The sequence below is a fragment of the Diceros bicornis genome, chromosome 15, assembly GCF_020826845.1.
Source record: "Diceros bicornis minor isolate mBicDic1 chromosome 15, mDicBic1.mat.cur, whole genome shotgun sequence".
NCBI classification, from domain to species: Eukaryota; Metazoa; Chordata; class Mammalia; order Perissodactyla; family Rhinocerotidae; genus Diceros; species Diceros bicornis.
The window spans coordinates 22,274,184-22,287,668 of record NC_080754.1 but is presented as its reverse complement, the minus strand read 5'-3'; the positions used below and the strand labels follow the sequence as shown (position 1 = coordinate 22,287,668).

The 13,485-nt window shown below is 33.3% G+C and overlaps 1 protein-coding gene across 1 annotated transcript in view; it reads right to left on the bottom strand.

Annotated features, from left to right (window-relative positions):
- STXBP5L (syntaxin binding protein 5L) overlaps nt 1–13,485 on the bottom strand; it is a 337,784-nt gene that overhangs the window by 174,159 nt on the left and 150,140 nt on the right. Inside the window, exons 8-9 of the mRNA XM_058555874.1 lie at nt 12,878–12,961; nt 7,251–7,374 (exon numbers count right to left, since the gene is read on the bottom strand). Coding sequence (XP_058411857.1) covers nt 7,251–7,374; nt 12,878–12,961 — 208 coding nt within the window. The remainder of the gene's footprint in view (nt 1–7,250; nt 7,375–12,877; nt 12,962–13,485) is intronic.

The following is a 13,485-nucleotide window of genomic DNA, read 5'->3' as shown; positions in this document are numbered from 1 at the left end:
GAGAAATTACAATGGATACCACAGAAATACAAAAGATTATAAGAGAATACTATGAAAAGCTATATGTTAACAAACTGGATAAACTAGAAGAAATGGATAAATTATTAGAATCATACAACCTCCCAAAACTGAGTCAAGAAGAAACAGAGAATCTGAATAGACTGATCACAAAGACACTGAAAGAGTAATCAAAAACCTTCTAAATAACCAGAAGTTCAGTACCACAAGCCTTCTCTGGTGAATGCTACCAAAGATTCAAGGAAGATTTAATACCCATTCTTCTCAAACTCTTCAAAAAATTGAAGAGGATGGGATGCTTCCTAACTCATTCTATGAGGCCAACACCACTTTGACACCAAACCAGACAAGGACAAAACAAAAAGGAAAATTACAGGACAATATCACTGATGAACATAGATGCAAATATCCTCAATAAAATATTAGCAAATTGAATACAACAATAAATTAAAAGGATAAAACACCACAATCAAGTGGGATGTATTCCAGGGACACAGAGATGGTTCAACATCCACAAATCAATCAATGTGATATACCACATTAACAAAATGAAGAATCAAAAATCACATGATCATCTCAACAGATGCAGAGAAAGCATTTAACAAGACTCAACATCCATTTATGATAAAAACTCTCAATAAAATGGGCATAGAGGGAAAGTACCTCAACATAATAAAGGCCATATACCACAAACCCACAGCCAACATCATACTCAATGGTGAAAAACTGAAAGCTATTCCTCTAAGAACAGGAACAAGACAAGGAAGCCCACTCTCACCAATCTTATTTAACATAGTATTGGAAGTCCTAGCCAGAGCAATGAGGAAAGGAAAAGAAAAAAAGGCATCCAAATGGGAAAGGAAGAAGTAAAGCAGTCACTATGTGTGGATAACATAATTCTATATATAGAAAGCCCTAAAGAATCCACCAAAAAACTATTAGAACTAATTAACGAATACAATAAAGTTGCAGGGTAGAAAATCAACATACAAAAATCAGTCATATTTCTATAAACTAACAACAAACTAGCAGGAAGAGAAGTGAAGAATACAATCCCATTTACAATCACAAAAAAAGATTAAAATACCTACGAACAAATTTAACAAAGGAGGTGAAAGACCTACACACTGAAAACTATAAGACATTATTGAAAGAAATTGAAGACGACATAAAGAAATGGAAAGATGTTCCATGCTCATGAATTGGAAGAATTAACATAGTTAAAATGTCCATGTTACCTAAAGCAATCTACAGATTCAATGCAATCCCAATCAGAATCCCAAAGACATTTTTCACTGAAATAGAACAAAAAATCTTAAAATTTATATGGAACAACAAAAGACCCTGAATAGCCAAAGCAATCCAAAGAAAAAAGAAAAAAGCTGGAGGTAGCACACTCCCTGATTTCAAAATATAATATAAAGGCTATAGTAATCAAAACAGCATGGTACTGGCACAAAAACAGACACACAGATAAATGGAACAGAATTGAGGGCCCAGAAATAAACTCACACATCTACGGACAGCTAATTTTTGACAAAGGAGCCAAGAACATACAACGGAGAAAGGAAAGTCTCTTCAACGAGTGATGTTTGGAAAACTGGACAGCCACGTGCAACAGAATGAAAGTAGACCATTATCTTACAGCATACAAAAAAATTAACTCAAAATGGATTAAACACTTGAATGTGAGACCTGAAAGCATAAAACTCTTAGAAGAAAACATAGGCAGTATGCTGTTTGACACGGGTCTTAGCAGTATCTTTTCAAACACTATGTCTATTCAGGCAAGAGAAGCAAAAGAAAAAATACACAAATGGGACTACAACAAACTAAAAAGCTTCTGCACAGCAAAGGAAAACATCAACAAAAAGAAAAGACAACCCACCAACAAGGAGAAAATATTTGCAAATCATATATCCGATAATGGGTTAATATCCAAATTACATAAAGAACTCATACAACTCAACAAGAAAATGAACTCAATCAAAAAATGGGCAGAGGATCTGAACAGACATTATTCCAAAGAAGATATGCAGATGGCCAACAGGCACATGAAAAGATGTTCAACAGCACTAATTATTAGGGAAATGCAAATCAAAACTACTACAAGGTCTCAACTCGCAGCTGTCAGAATGGCTATTCTTAAAAAAAAAAGAAATAACAAGTGTTGGAGAGGATGTGGAGAAAAAGGAACCCTCACACAACGCTGGTGGAAATGTAAATTGGTACAGCCACTATGGAAAACAGTGTGGAGATTTCTCAAAAAATTAAAAATATACCATATGATCCAGCAATTCTACATCTGGGTATTTATCCAAAGAAAATGAAAGCACTAATTTGGAAAGATATATGCACTCCTATGTTCATTGTAGCAATAGTCACAATAGTCAAGACTTAGAAGCAACCTAAGTGCCCATCAATGAATGAATGGATAAAGACAATGCAGTATATATATACAATGGAATATCACTCAGCCATAAAAAAGACAAAATTGTCCCATTTGTAACAACATGGATGGACCTTGAGGGTATTATACTAAGTGAAATAAGTCAGAGAAAGACAACTATGGTATGACTTTACTCATATGTGTAAGATAAACAAACATACCAATACGAAGAACAGCTTGGTGGTTACCAGAGAGGAAGGTGGCAGGGGGAGGGCAAAAGTGGTAAAGGGGAACATGTGTATGGTTACAGATGGCAACTAGACTTTTGGTGGTGAACAAAATGCAGTTCATACAGAAGTTGAAATATAATGATGTACACTTGAAATTTATATAATATTATAAACTAATGTGACCTCAATAAAATAAAATAAAATAAGTAGTTTCTAGCACATACATACATAAAAACAAATAAATAAATAAAATGTTTCTATACATCCACTGTATTTTGTTTTGTATACAGAATTCTCATGTTATACTCAATAGTATTCCTAATTAGTTTTTATTTTTTAGGTGTGCAATTGCATTATCAAAAAGGAATTATAATTTTGAACTCTTTTTAAACTTTTAAATATCATGTTTCATTTCCAAGTCTAATTACATTGGAAAGTATTTTCAGGAAAATGTTAAGTAACAATGATAACTGTTGACACCTCTGTCCTGTTTCTGAGCAACATCGCTATTAAGTATTTGATAGCATTGGGTTTAAGATCATGTATGTAGATGTGTGTGTGTGCATGTGTGTGTGTTTAGCTGAGGGCATTATGACTGAAGAATAAATATTTGAAACCATTACAATTTACTGTGAAAAAAAATATCAATGTCTGCAGCACCAGTGAAAACCAGCTACAACAAGGGCAATGTCATCACAGTGCTAATGTCAAGAGAAATAGGTACTAATCTAACCTCATTGGCTGTGGCCACCCTCCCTCTTGTCCCACCATTGCCCAATAATCTGAGTTTCAGACAAAGCCTACTATTGTAGTCTAGAAAATTTTGATTTGTAGAAAAATAATGAATCCAGATACAGTTTCTCAGTTTAGGAGACACAATGGGTAGGAAGGAAGGGGGCAACAAGACTATATTCTATAGTATATACAACATAACATCTAGAATATCCATGATACACTCCAAATTATTAGACATATGAAGAAGCAGGAAAATGTGAGCCATTCTTATGAACACAGACCAACTTCAAGGTGAAGCAGATATTGGTATTATCAGACAAACACTTATAGCAGCTATTATAGCTAAGTTCGATGTTCAAAGGATAGGAAAGGAAAGGAAAATGATCATAATGAATGAAAAGAGGAAATCTCAGCAGAGAAACAGAAAACAAAAAAAAGTAGCAACTCGAAAAAATACCTGAAATAAAAAAATAACTTATGTGCTTAAAAGCTGAATGAAGATTGCAGAAAAAAAGAGCAGTTAAATTGATGACAGATCAATAGGAATTATCCAATTTGAAATTCAGAGAAAAAAATGATTGCCAAAAATAACCAACACAGGCTCAGAGACATGTGGGACAAAACCAAAAATTCTACCAAAATGGTAACTGGTGTCCCAGAAAGAGAAGAAAGACAGAAAATGGAGCAGAAAAACATATTTGAAGAAATAAAAGGCTGAAATTTTCCCAAAATTTGTGAAAGATATAAATTTATAAATTTAAGAAGCTCTGTAGCTCAGTAGAACCCTAAACAGAATAAACTTGAAGAAAACAAGCCTAGGCATATCATAATCAAGTTGCTGAAAATATAAGGTACAAAAAATTTTTGAAAGCAGCCAGAGAAAAACAATACACTATATACGGAGGAACCAAAAATCGAAATTCCACACATTTCTCATTCAGGAACTATGTAAGCCAGAAGACAGTGGAACAACACCTTTAAAGAGTTCAGCACCTTAAAAACAGCACGCGCGCGCGCACACACACACACACACACACACAGCGTCAACCCACAAATCTACATCCAGCAAAAGTGTCCTTTAAGAATGAAAGCAAAAAAAGGAATTTTCAGATAAATGAAAGCTAAGTGAATTCATTTCCATTAGACCGGCACTCTACAAGAAATGCTAAATGATGTTCTTGTATCATCAGCAACAAGTGAAAAGCACTGAAAATTATAAATAAGACAAAATACAAAAGAATATTTTTCCTTTTAGTTAAAAAAAAGCAAAAATTATAACAATATATTTAGATATAATACATATGATAACTATTGCATAAAGGACAGTGGGTGAAAGTAAATAAATATATATGGTTGTGAAATTTCTACTTATGTAAAGTGTTATAATGTTAACTCGAACAGACTCTGAAACATTAAGGAAGTATACTATAATTCCTAGAGCAACTGATTAAAAAAATATATGAAGATAAAATGCCTATATGTAATTAAAATGGAATTCTAATAAAAACTTTCAAATAATGCAAAAGAAGGAAAAAGGAGAGAAAAAAGGAACAACAAAAAATTGATATGACCAACAGAAAACAAATAATAAATTTGTATACCTAAATCGAATCCTACCAGTAATTGTATTTAATATTAATGGACTAAACACTCCAACTAAATGATATAAGACTGGATAAAAAAGCAAGACCCAACTACATGCTCTCTACAGGAGACATAACGGATGCCTAATAATAAAGCCTCAAAATACATGAAACAACAAAGGACAGAATTAAAGTGAAAAGTAGACAATTCTACAATCATTGGGAAATTTTAACACCACTCTCTCAGAAATTGATAGCACTAGTCATATATTAGTAAAATTACAGAGGATCTGAGTAACATTATCAACCAACCACCTTGACATATTTGGTTTTTAAAGTATATAAAGCAGAAATGAACAGAATTGTAAGGAAAAATCCATAATAATAGAGATTTTAACTTACCTATCTCAGAATTCAAAAATCAAATAATAAAATCTTCACCAAGATTTAAACAATACAAAGTAAAAAAAAATTTCAAATTTGACCTTTGTGTAACAGTTAGAAAATGTACATTTTTCTCCAGCATACTTGGAACTTTCTGGTAATTGTGTGTATCTAGTTATAAAGCAAATCTCAGTAAATTTTGTAGAATAGTATCATGCCACATTCTCTGACTACAATTAATTTTAGAATCTATAATAAAAAATATTTTTAGAAATTAGAAAACATACATCTAAATAACTCATAGGTTAAAGGAGAATTATAATAGGAATTAGAAAATACCTCAAACTGAATATTAATGAAAATTACAAATTATTAATGATATTACATATGAAAATTTGTAGGCTACAACTAGAGTGGTACTTATAGGAAATTTTTATTTTAGAAAATAAAAACAGCTGAAACCAAAGGGACCAAAATGAACCTGAAGAATGTAGGTAAATATGACTAGGGATGCCTCTATTGTCAAAATCACTGACATTTGCTTAACTATGTCATGGTGAGGCAGCAGGAATTTAATCTGATCTATATGTTATGAGAGACACAGATGCTGATGTTTTGAACAACCTGCGAACAGAACTTCATCTCTTCCAACAGGAAAAGAGAATTATAGAAAACAACCCAAATCGATAAAATAAATATGGATATGCCAGAACACATGAAAGTATCAAATACCCAATCAAGCCAAAAAGAACTTGTATAGAAATTGGCTGTTGAGAAGAATAGAAGTAAATAGAAAATTTATGAATAAATTATATTACACACTTGCAAATAATTGCAAATAAAAGGCATCAGGATTTTTTTTGCGGGGGGGGCAGGAAGGGAACCCACCGTAGAAACAAATAATTAAACCCAAGTGGGATGTATAGCAAACACCTACTCAAAGTTTCCATAATGGCAATCTTTAAATAAAGTATGTCTAAGTAAGTGTCTAAATGTAAAGTAATCTATAAGTAAAGCTGCTAGGTTAAACATTGTAATAATTTAATCATTTTCAGATGAAGCATGCAACTACAATACAAAAAAGGGCAGATCGATACAAGACGGAATAATTCCATCTTGTGATTTACGGGTCACTCATTATAAAAAATGTATCACCACTATTTTCTAAATGTGACACTATAATAAATGCTCAGAAAGTATAAAATAGAATGTGTTTGATTAACTGCTAGGTTTTGACCTCTCTGTTCTTACAAACAACCAACGGTGTGAGATAAACATGAAACTCAGATCATCACCAATATTCTCGGAAATAATATGGTCATCTGAATAAAAGATATGCATACATTTGAAATTTTTATTCTGCCCAATTAGGTAGACAGGTCCTACATAAATCCTAAATAATTCCTTTCAACGAGGAAGATGATAAGATAGATACAACCTATGATAAAAACCACAGTTCTCATAATTTAGTGGAATCAAATGGTAAAAATAGAAATAATTGAGAGAATCTAGAAAACAACAGACTATAAAGCAGCATAGGAATTAGGTCTGACAGTCAGATCTATATAGTGCCGTTCTCTCACTAGCTCCTTGACCTTTAAAACTGGCCAAATTTCCTATATTATCTCCTCTGCTTCAGATACATAAACCATCCATTATCCAACTTTTGGTCAGGAAAGTCTTTATATAAGTATCACTTACATAGTAGGAAAGTGGATAGACAGGAAGAAGGGAAGTACAGAAAGTCTGGGGACATAATGTGGGGATCCAAAGGAGGTATAAAAAGTATTGAGAATCAGACACGATGTCCTATCACCTCTTTCTACCAAACACACTGATACCACCTCTCCTTCTTTAAGTCAAGGCACTGTATCTCCAGAGTTTTATTTCTTTTGAAAGCATACATCTTACCATGTGGAATTGTGGTCTGGAAAGGACGACTTGGGCTTTTCAGGTTCCATAAAGTCAAGCTACCATCTGAATGGCTGCACATGAACTGTTTGCCCTCATGATGCCAATCAATTGAATGAATAGCCTAACGAAATAACATTTAGAAACAAGTAGAAGAAAAGTCGATATGTTACATCATTTTATATTCCAAAGGAAAAATATTCTGACATAAAATTATTACAGCAATAACACTTAAGAAATATATGTAATTTTTCTGACCCAGATCATAATATCTTTGGCTTCAACTGTCTACAGGCTTTATAAAAGGCTACAAAAACTCATCTCCTGAGATAAAGAAAAGTTAAGTAAATGTCGTAATATCAACAGAGCCCAGAATTTTTGGTTGTAAAGTCTATGTCCTCCCTATATCCTATAATGCTTCTTCGAAAAATTATTTACGTAGAAGTAAAAGCAAGGTTATCAGAAGATAATTTCTGGTAAAGTAGAGGCCTAGTTACACTTAAAGCAGGCAATTTAAAAAATAATTTACATAAAAGCTACCATCTGAGGGCTTACTACCTGCCTGATCCCATGGTAAGCACTTTATGTACATGATCTCATTTAATCCTATAAAACAGGTATTATTTTTTCTAATTTACACATAGAGAGATTGAGATACTTGCTCAGGTCACACAACTCAAAGCGAAGGTCTATCTAACTACAAAACCCAATTTTCTTTACCATATTGCCTCTAACATATACCATTTAAATTGATTTAAAGCAAGAAGGGTTTAAAAATTTTTTATATTTACAGATTCACTCTCTAGACATGAATTAGACAAAATTAAAATGTAATTATTCCATTTTCCAAAATTGTTTTATTCCCAGTGGTAGCACAGTGTCTTGCATAAAGCAGGTACCCAGTAAAATATCTGTTGACTGAATAAGTAATGTCATCACATATTTCCACACTCTTGGTATTCTTCCTAAATTAATAAAGTATATATGGAACTTGGGTAATGTGCTAAGCACAATGAGAGAAGCTCTAGTAGTCATAAAAGCTGAACAGATGTATACAACATGAGATTTTCCTTAAAGGAACTTAAAAAACTGCGAGATAGGAAAGATTGACATAAAAGCATATTAATAATACTTATGGTTTGGAACGTTTTGTGTCTGTGTGTGAGAGGAAGATTAGCCCTGAGCTAACATCCATTACCAATCCTCTTCTCTTTGCTGAGGAAGATTGGCCCTGGGCTAACATCCATGCCCATCTTCCTCTACTTTATATGGGATGCAGCCACAGCATGGCTTGACTAGCGGTGGGTCAGTCCGCGCCTGGGATCCGAACCGCTAGCCCTGGGCCACTGAAGCAGAGTGCGCGAACTTAACCACTATGCCACCGGACCGGACCCCAGTTTGGAACTTTTAACATTTAGTTATATATATATACATATATGTATATATATACACACACACACACAAAAGTTATGTATTTATACTACATACTAAAATATAGATATAGATATAGATACAGACATAGATATAGATATATACACATATACATGAAACTAACTTATTGTTTGGAACTTCCAAACAGTAAGTATTATTAGAGTTATAGATAACTGATGGCTAGAGTAATCATTAGACATATAATAAAGGAAATAGGATATGAGCTGTACCTCAAGAGAAGTAAGATTTGATTAAGTGGAAGAGATAATATGAAACCCTGGACTTATGTTTTCTCTCACTCTTGCCTTCATTACCAGGCAGAGATGACTTCTTTTTCACCAGGGTTCAGTAGAGGCAGTTAGAGGAAAAAAAGTCTCCTTTGTCTGTTCCTCTGCCTATTTCTTCTCACTTTTGTGAGAAGGGAAATGGCTCAAGGGAAATGTCATTTCTCCTTGCCTCCTCTATGGTTAACTTGGATGAAACTCAATTTCAAGTTCTCTTAGACTGCTTTGCTACAAATTGTGGGGGCAGAGAAAGCATCCCCAGCCCTAATTCTTCTTCCTATCCCATTGAATTTCTACCTACTGGTGAAGACAGATATAAAAATAACAGCTACAACATAAAACAGAACTATGTGAGTACTATAAAAGAAGTACATTTATTTTACTGAAGAGTAGGCATGTAAAACCAACTTCTCAGGGAAGAGGATGTCAAATAGTGCATTACTGACGAGTTGGCATTCGAACCGACTTAATGGGTAAATATTCAATTTCTATTTATTTGATTATACCCTACTCTTTTCTTAAAAAAGGACTTTAAGAGTTTACTGAAAAAGATACATATAATACAACTAATTCAAGAATTTTGAAAAATAGAAAACATAATATGGAAGATAAAACACTAGCCAGTTTGGTCAACTCAGTGGCTGTGACTAAGTTTCCTAAAAACAAAAAAGAAAAAGGAAACCCAAAAAGCTAGGCAACAATCTGAAAAAGGAAAAACAGTAGTTACTCAAGGAATTAAAAAGGTTATCTTCATGTCAAACTCTGAGAGATTATTTAAGAAATATTGATGTAATGAAAAATTTCACAGTTAATGTGGAAGTAAAATTCTTATAGTTATTTCTGAAAATGATCTTGGATTTACAAAACAAAACTCTCAATTCATCAATGCCTATTCATCAATGGGCTAGTTTGATAGTCCAAATAGCTTTACAGTTGCTAAAGAACTAATGGAATTTTGATATGCAGAAGAGGAAAGAAGGGAGGTCACAATAAGGAATTAGCAGGAGCAAAGGCTTGGAGGTGGGAAATAAATGGTATGTTTAGGAGATAGTAATATGTCTGAAATGTAAGGAGTATATAGAAGGATGCAGTAAATTAAACTAAAGGGAAAAGATAGCAGCAGTGCCTTAAACATCATGTCAAGGAATAAAGACTTTGTATTGACAATTGGGAGCCATTCAAAGGTTCTGAGGTAGAGAATTCCATGATCTGACTATGTCTTAAAATGATTATTTTATTAGTGAAAGATATACTGAAAAAGTAAGATATGTGATTAGTTAAAGGCTATTATAGTCTTCCAGGCAAAAGATAACCTAAACTAGGGCATTGAATGTAGGAATGAAAAAAGGGGAAATAAATGAGACAATACATATAAAAATATAATCAAGAATACTACAAAACTGGGGGCTTAAGCTGTTAAGTGTGCGCACTCCGCTTCTGCGGCCCGGGTTCCGTGGGTTCGGATCCCGGGTGCGTACCGACTCACCGCTTGTCAAGCTATGCTGTGGCAGCTTCCCATATAAAGTAGAGGAAGATGGGCACAGATGTTAGCTCAGGGCCAATCTTCCTTAGCAAAAAAAACAAAAACAAAACAGGAAGATCAGCATTGGATGTTAGCTCAGGGTTGATCTTCCTCACCAAAAAAAAAAAAGAATACTACAAAACTGATTACATATGATACATGAAGAAGAAGAAAGGGTCAAATATGACTCTGAGGGTTCTAAACTGAAATAACTAATGAAAACTTAATTTAAAAAGAGAACATAGAAAAAAGTTCAGGTCTTTAAATATAAATTCAGTGCCACTGGGATATTTCTGGACTTATGTAACAAGTAGATATTTGGATGTAGAGCTCAGGAGACAGGTAAGGGTTAGAGATATACATATAGATTTTAAATTTATTAGTATAAAGGTAATATTTGAATTGATGGGAGTGGATATGAACATATACGTCAATTAGAGGAGAAATGAAGAGGGTGAAGACATAGAATCCTGAAGAGTATCTTTAAGGAAGGATTCAGTAATGGAGACAGGAGCAGTAAAAAAATGAGGTAGCAAGACACAGACAAGGGAAGAAACCATTTTAAGAAGGAGGGGCTGATGTCAAGCCACAGGTTTAGTGAGGAACTTAAAAGACTAAGAAGGAGTCGCTGTGTGTATTAATGAGGAGATCACTGATGACTTATGAAAAACCATTTCAGATAAGTATTACAGATGGTTTCTCAATATGAGAGATAAAGTGCTGAGGAAAGTTTGAAAAGTTTGGCAGTAAAATGAAGTATATAATTATTTCTATTAAAATGATAGGACATATAATTGTGCATTAAGATAGATGATAGATTTATACATATATATTATATAAATCAATATTTAAAATGACTTCTAGGTATAAAGTAGATGTAGTATAGTACTCTACTGACTTGAACATTGTTAATCCTTATTTAAACAATTCATTGCAAAATTACTTTTGCTCAAATTTAAGGTTAGAAACTTTCCTTCTACACTTTTTAAGGCCATAGGAAAACTAGTTGATTCATCATTTTCCTCTGGATTTCCTTTTTAGCTAGTCTGCTCTAGTTCCAACTGGCTAAATACCCAGACGGTATTTGGACTCCTATCTAGCTGCTAGTCTTTAGAGAGGAAGCAATCTCCATCCTCATCTTTGTATTTTGTGTATTTAACAAAAGGAAAATCCGAGCTTAGCTGCCTAGGACCCTCTTTCCTTATGATTCAAGATGCCCTGGAAGTTGATCTTAAAGAGCACCATTGTATGACATCACTTGCCACAGTATTTTTCATCAATCATGACCAAATTACCCAGTTGCTATAATATTTACCTCTGAACTCTTTGTGACTATGAGAACTATCTTATAGATACCGAAAAATATTAGTTTGCCAGAACCACTAACAAACGAATTTGCGGGGAGCGGGGCAGTGAGATAGCTGAAGGCTTATATCTTTAAGCACCAAACTTAAAAACTTAACTATTATGAGAAGATGAGAGGGAGCACAAAAGTGAAGTGTTTTAAAAGAAATGTTTTTGTTTGTTTTTAAAATTTCTTTCTCTATTTATTTCAGTGTTGCCTTAAATTCTTCAACACTTTTCCCATATAAGTGTGGGTGATACCAAACAGTGATTTTTGACCTGTATTTTCCTCCTCTTTCTCCTCACTCTACCATTTTTAAAATTTAATTGAGAGCATAGATGATAATCACCTTTATTTATTTCCACAGCTACAAGAAATAATTCCACTTTTTCATCTTTTGCCCCAGCCTCCCTATCTTTACACTAGCATCTTCTGAAGGGGAAGTAATTAATGGCCTAGAATCAATCTTTGAACAACGGAAGTAATCAATTCAGAGACTATTCCTTGATAAATAGAAGTTAACTGTTTTCTCTAAATAAAAACCTAATCAAGTCTCAACTATGTACAATAAACTTACTTCAAGATCTTACTGAGTCTTACCAAGTATTACTATTTACAAAATCTCTCTTTATTCTAAGAAGAAAGTATTAGAAGATAAGGCCTTTCAAACTGACCACTTAAACTTTCTGCCACAGAAAAAGAATTTTCAAAGAAAGGTGTGAATAGTGTCTTTAGAGACCTTAAGGGCAATGAGGCAAGACATAACCATGGAGCCTAAAGGAAGGAAAAGGATAGGTAATAAGCCCCAGTCGCCAATGTATATAAGATGTCAAAAAGGGCCAAAATAGCAGTCAAGGCAGAATTCCCACTCAGGAGAACAACCCAGAGTTGGAAATTGTGAATACCAATAGGCAGTGTGAGACACTGGGTCAGAACCAGGCAGTTGTCCAATGATAAAAATATTGGTAATGTACAAAGCTTAAATGTAGAAAGCAGGAATGAAGTCACAAGACTCTTTTCATATATTTCAGTGGAAATCACTTACCTCATCATAATAAACTCTCAGTTCTGCTCTTTTAGATTTCAAGTCCCAGAATACTACAGTACCATTTTCATAACCTATTAGCAGCTGGAAAACATTAGAACAATCATTTTTGTAATTCTAAAATTAATTTTAACTTGCTCCAAGTAAAATTTAATGTTAATACAATAAAGTAAAATCATACTGAATAACACAACTTTATTTAGAATTCTAATTTTTCCAGAACTTGAATGTAGGTTTCCTACATTTAGAAAACTGGCAAATAAACTCTACTTCAATATTTACCAATGAAATCTGCCTTATTCCAAAGAGAAATTTAGGAAACATGTAAATATATATGATACAACATAAAAATAAATTAAAAATTGGAACCAAAGAAAAACGGGATCGAAAATGAAAATGAAATAAAGGATAAAACGGGATAAGTTTAACAAACAATGTATATACAATTCAGGTGCATGCACATGAAAAATGGGGCCATAAATTTGGCTTCAAATTTCTCTTTATCAAATCTTATTTTCTCTTTGACTCATGTCAATATTTTAAACTGATGATTTATGAACCCTCAGAAGTTCACAAAGGTATTCTAGAGATTCATATCATTAAAAATG